The sequence below is a fragment of the Hordeum vulgare genome, chromosome 3H, assembly GCF_904849725.1.
Source record: "Hordeum vulgare subsp. vulgare chromosome 3H, MorexV3_pseudomolecules_assembly, whole genome shotgun sequence".
NCBI classification, from domain to species: Eukaryota; Viridiplantae; Streptophyta; class Magnoliopsida; order Poales; family Poaceae; genus Hordeum; species Hordeum vulgare.
This window is the reverse complement of record NC_058520.1, coordinates 221917707-221922907: the sequence shown is the minus strand read 5'-3', so window position 1 is coordinate 221922907 and position 5201 is coordinate 221917707. Positions and strand designations below refer to the sequence as shown.

Genomic DNA, 5201 nt, shown 5'->3' with positions numbered 1-5201 from the left:
AAGGTCTTATATTTTGGAACAGAGGAGTAGTATTCCTAGAAAATTCCTCCAAATGTCGAAGGAACGTTGTAAAATAGACAGGATCACAAGACCACTACAGTTCATAAGAAATTCCAGGAACAAACTTCAATAGTAGGGAATGAACACAAAAAGCATCACCCATCAGCCCTTCAAAAATTGCTGGCAAAATAGGTAATATTTACAGGGGAACAAGTAGAAAGAGACATAATTTAAGAATCAACATAAATAAGAATCCAAGGCAGTAGCTCAATATCTATTCCTGGCAGAAAGTTCAGAAGTGCATTAGAACCCAAGTGCAAAACAAACACTAGTGGTTCGTTACATGACCAAAACATTATTTTATCAATCATATACTTTAGTAGAAACCCATAAGCAGCAAATGCTATTGCATGCAAACGAGATGAACCTAACGGTATTCCAGATCCCTACTAGAGCATGTCAGATAATGTCTTCTTCCTGTTGAATGGATCCGTAGCAGCAAGTAAAGATGCGATGACACTGTTGGGGAAAATGTTATCAGCCTTCATCCTCTCTCTAAATCCATAAACAGGGGCATTTGCATGCAAATATGCATGAAGCAGCAACTGGTACTGCCTAACCCTCCCATTATAACCCATCTGCCGCAACTGGTCAAACACCTTCTCTGAATTGTGGATGTCTCCTTTCTTTGAATAACTATCAAGTAACATGAGGTATGAGCTGTACTGAGGCCTCATCTTGTTACTTTTAGACAGCTTGTGCAGTATAGATTCAGCTTTATCCACCTCTCCAGCGCCCACATAGAGCTTCACCAGCGAATCAATCGTTGAGATGCCTAGTCTGCAACCATCCTCATCCATGCGCTTTGCTAGCTCCTTACCCTTCTCGAAAAGGTTTTGCTCAGCATACACCTTCATCAAAGCATTGTAGAATTTGGAGGAGAGTGTTTTCCATGTCGCAAACATATCCTCAAAGACTTTCTCAGCCGTTTCAACATCTCCAAGCCTACCAAAAGCTTCTATAGCAGACAAGCACTCGTCTAGACGAGGATTGGCCTCGCAAACCTGCCACATCCGCTCAACATCATCCTTTTTTCCAAGAAAAGCATATAAAGGTAACAAGATCTTGCAGGCATTGCGGTTCCCTTTGATATCACCACCCTCCATTGACTCCAAAATTGCTTCAGCTTTCTCACGGTGACCAGCAAATATGTAGTGTTTCACAATTGTGGCTTGAAACAGAAGATCTGGCTCCACACCTTCTGCTTGCATCGACTCGACAACTTTTTCCATACCTGCAATATCTCTTAAAGCACCTTTAGTGTCCACAAGGAGCTTATAAGTGAAGAGTGATGGTTTCACATTCTCCTTTTCCATCTTCGCGAGAACATCGGCAATCTTCTTCTTGTCCACCCTTTTGTACAGTAGCAGAAGCTGATTGATAGCAAATACTGTAACTGGGAACCCAAGATCCTTCATCTTATTGAAGACTTCCTCTGACTTCTTTACATTTGCTTCAGCCACACAATTTGCTAAAAGAGTTCTGTATACAATCTCACCCCTATGAGATACAGGAATGCTCTCAATATACTTTTCAGCTTTGTAAACACCATGGACTTTAGCCACCAAATCAAGGCGCGAAGCATAATCACGTTCTCCCAGTTCAATTAGTTTGGAATCTTCAAGCCATTCCAGGAGCTGCATTAAAAGTGAATGAATTATCTTTCATGTAATACAACAAGCATGCTGGGATAAGCGGCTACAATGAGAACAGTCATGTATTATCATGACCCCCATACTATACTATAGACACGGGTAGTAAATAAATTAAACAGGTGGTGATTAACACAGCAAAAGGCTATATAAGGTACATGTTTTATTGTTGACATTATGTTAATTCCATTGTATAGCTACGAAAGATTAAATAATAGGCGTCCTATATATGGTTTGGAGAACAAAAGGACTTAAGGTTGTACAAATGCATTCAGTAAAAATGCAATCTTGACTTCATTTTGATTTAAGCCAGAGATTGCTGCATGTATCTCCATAATATGAGCACCATGTAAAAACAGAGTAGGAATTTAGAATCATTGGAAAATAGAGAGAAAATTTAAACAGGGTAAAAGTTAAAACACCTGCAAGGCTTTGAAGTAGAACTTGCGCTTCCTAAGGTTCAAAATGACATAAAAGATATCACTTCTATCAAATGTATTGCCACCATCAACCCATTTCTTGAGTGTTCCAGAGACACCATTCCTTGGAGCTTCCAACATCATCTTGAGAAGGGGGCACTGGGAGGCCTTCTTCATTGGCTCCTTGTCAGGTTTTGCATCAGCGTCATCTTCCAACAGGCCAACTCCATCAACAGCATCATCATCAGAACTCTCTTCAGATGGTAATGCCACATCCTTTTTATCAGCTTCTGGCGGAACCTCCAGATCAGAAAACCCGTCCTCCAAGTCATCGACATTGTCACCAGAATTTGCATCGGTTTGAGAAGAGAAACTCCTACTCCACGTGGACCAGCCCGATGAGAAGGATAACCGGCTGGTTGATGGCCTAGGTGTACTGCAGCAACACGATATCTGGCAACCCTGCTCAGAATATTGTTCTGCATTCTTAGCATCAGCACTCAGGAGTACGTCAAGGCTTGTGCAACCCCGTACCGTTGCAACTTGGCGGGCACTAACCCTGAATCAGAAGCAAAAGATGCCAGCTAAATCAGTTAAAAGAAGTACACAGTGCATGCAACACAAGATACATGTTGTATAGTCGTGACATTTAACAGGACTATACAAGATACATGTCACAGGCAGATAAAATAGGTATAACTGGTTCATTTCATGATAGGTGGGCAAGTAGAAGAAACGACAGGTATGGTTCTTCATTCAAGCATCAGAAAGAAGCAGGAAAAGGGGAAATCCCAAGGCTGCAGGTACGTGCACACCCAGCAGCATCGTGCCATGGCAGAGTGCCAGGGTGAGAGCTGCGATTTCCGACTACAAAACAGATCAATGGGATGAAGCCAACGATTGAGCGAGCTTTCCTCCCCCTGGAGCTGGAGACGCTATTATCCATGGTTAGCAGAGATCGGGACCTAGTATTAACTAGAGGGGTTGCGCTAGTACGGGACGGGGAATCAAATCAAAAGAATATATAGGAAGAAGGTTTAGTTGGCGTAGCCGCGTCCTGGACAGGACAACGAAGCGCTGAGCGAACGGAACGAATCACGCATCAGACTCTCCGCCAAAGATCATCGAGACAAGAGCATCTGAAGCCCTAGAGGAAGGCGGGGAAGGGCGGTACCTGAGGGGGTTAGCGGCTCTGCGGAGCGCCCACATGGCTGCGGCACGGGAGACTGTTAGGCGGCGGCGGTTTGAGGCGTTGGGAAAAGGGGAGGCGACGGTGCGGGGAACGCAGCAAGGGAGGAGGGAGGCGGCTAAAACCCTAGAGGAACACGGGCTGCCTTTTGGGGGCGGGGAGAGGGGAGGGGAACCTAAAACCCTAGCCGCCCGCGAGAAGAGGGGAATGGATGGGATGGGATGGAGGCGCGGCTCTGCGAGGAGAGTTTAGATATTTTTGCTGGGGCGCTAGCTGCTGGACTGGGAGATGTGCGCGACACCACAATATTAGGGTGTGTTTGGCGGCTGTTCTCATCCTAGCATAGTTGTTTCGTGTTGATGCATGCTAAGTATAGACATGATGAATACATTCATCTTCAGTTGTTTGATGGTCATGCATATGTTGTGACATGTTTGGATGAGACTGTGTTTGGTAGGAAGAGGGAGGAGGAAGAGGTGCACTGCGAGGGAGGAAGAGGAGGGAGGTGCACTCGGGCTCGGCGCAGGGGGGAGGGGGGCCGTCGGAGCTCGGGCTCGGCGCAGGGGGGAGGGGGCCGCCGGAGCTCGGGCTCGGCGCAGGGGGGGAGGGGGGCCGCCGGAGCTCGGGCTCGGCGCAGGGGGGAGGGGGCCGCCGGAGCTCGGGCTCGGCGCAGTGGGGGAGGGGGCCGCCGGAGCTCGGGCTCGGCGCAGTGGGGGAGGGGGGCCGCCGGAGCTCGGGCTCGGCGCAGGGGGGAGGGGGCCGCCGGAGCTCGGGGCGACGGGGCGAGGCGCAGGGGGGGGCGACGGGGCGAGGCGCAGGGGGGAGCGACGGGCGACGGGGCGAGGCGCAGGGGGAGCGACGGGGCGACGGGGCGAGGCGCAGGGGGGAGCGACAAATGGCACGTCTGAATGGACGTGTATATCGATTTTTTTTAAAAGTTTGAGGAACCAACAGAAGCTTTGTCTTTTCATATACTCCTAGAAGAAGAAGAATTGATCAGTTAATAAAGAAAACTGGCCGAAAAATGATACAAGAACGACCCGCACATCGACCCCGAGGCCGTGCATCCAACGAGCCGCCAACTCCGTCGTCCGAGCAACCAAAATCGACACCCTACAACCCTTTTCCGGAGCTGCCGCTCTGACTTACAACCAACAAGAACACACGCCGACCCCAGGGTCGCGCTCCGGGCGAGCCGCCCGCTTCGTCGCCCGAGCAACCGAAGCCGACACCCTGCAACCATCTCCGGAACCGCTGCTCCGACATCCACACTAGCCCCGAGGCCACGATCCAGCCGAGTCGATGGCTTTGCCGCCCAAGCGACCAAAGGCAACACCAGACGCAAAGGAAATCTCCGGAGCTGCCGCTCTGACTTCCACACCGACCCCGAGGCCGCGCAGACACCTGGCCAACAACAAAATTCCAAGCCACCAAAGCTGACAAGGGACCGGACCTCCAAAGGCATCGCCCCCAAGGAGGAAGCGACCGAACGCGTCGATGCCCGCTGCGGCCAAGGCCAGAGCTAAGGTTTTCACCCCAAATTCAACAGAGGCGACAAGGGAGGTGAAGGGGCTCCACTCGACGACGCCTCCAAGGAGGGAAACGACGTCCAAAGACGTCGTCGCCGCGGGCATCAACCGTGGACATGCTAGATTTTCACCCGGAGCTCACCACACCCATTGCCGCCACAACCCGCCGACGTACCTCGCAAGAATCCATGATGCACTAGAGAGCCTGCCGCCAACCACCAGTCACACATGGCCAGCAAAAAGCACCACAACACCTCACGCCGTCGTAGCCGCCCCGCTCCAGCCACCACATGGAGCGTCGTCGCACTGACATCCTCCACACCTCCGCACGAGACCAGCCCGGCCAAATACG

General features: G+C 50.2%; 1 protein-coding gene across 1 annotated transcript; it reads right to left on the bottom strand.

Moving 5' to 3' along the window:
• Positions 1–247: 247 nt before the first annotated feature.
• Positions 248–3541, bottom strand: LOC123443558 (pentatricopeptide repeat-containing protein At1g80270, mitochondrial-like). The gene is made up of 3 exons (XM_045119976.1): positions 3306–3541; positions 2135–2690; positions 248–1697 (listed from the first exon to the last, which is right to left on the bottom strand). Exons 1-3 carry the CDS (start codon positions 3338–3340, stop codon positions 450–452), a joined length of 1839 nt encoding a protein of 612 aa, XP_044975911.1. The 5' UTR covers positions 3341–3541; the 3' UTR covers positions 248–449.
• Positions 3542–5201: the final 1660 nt, after the last annotated feature.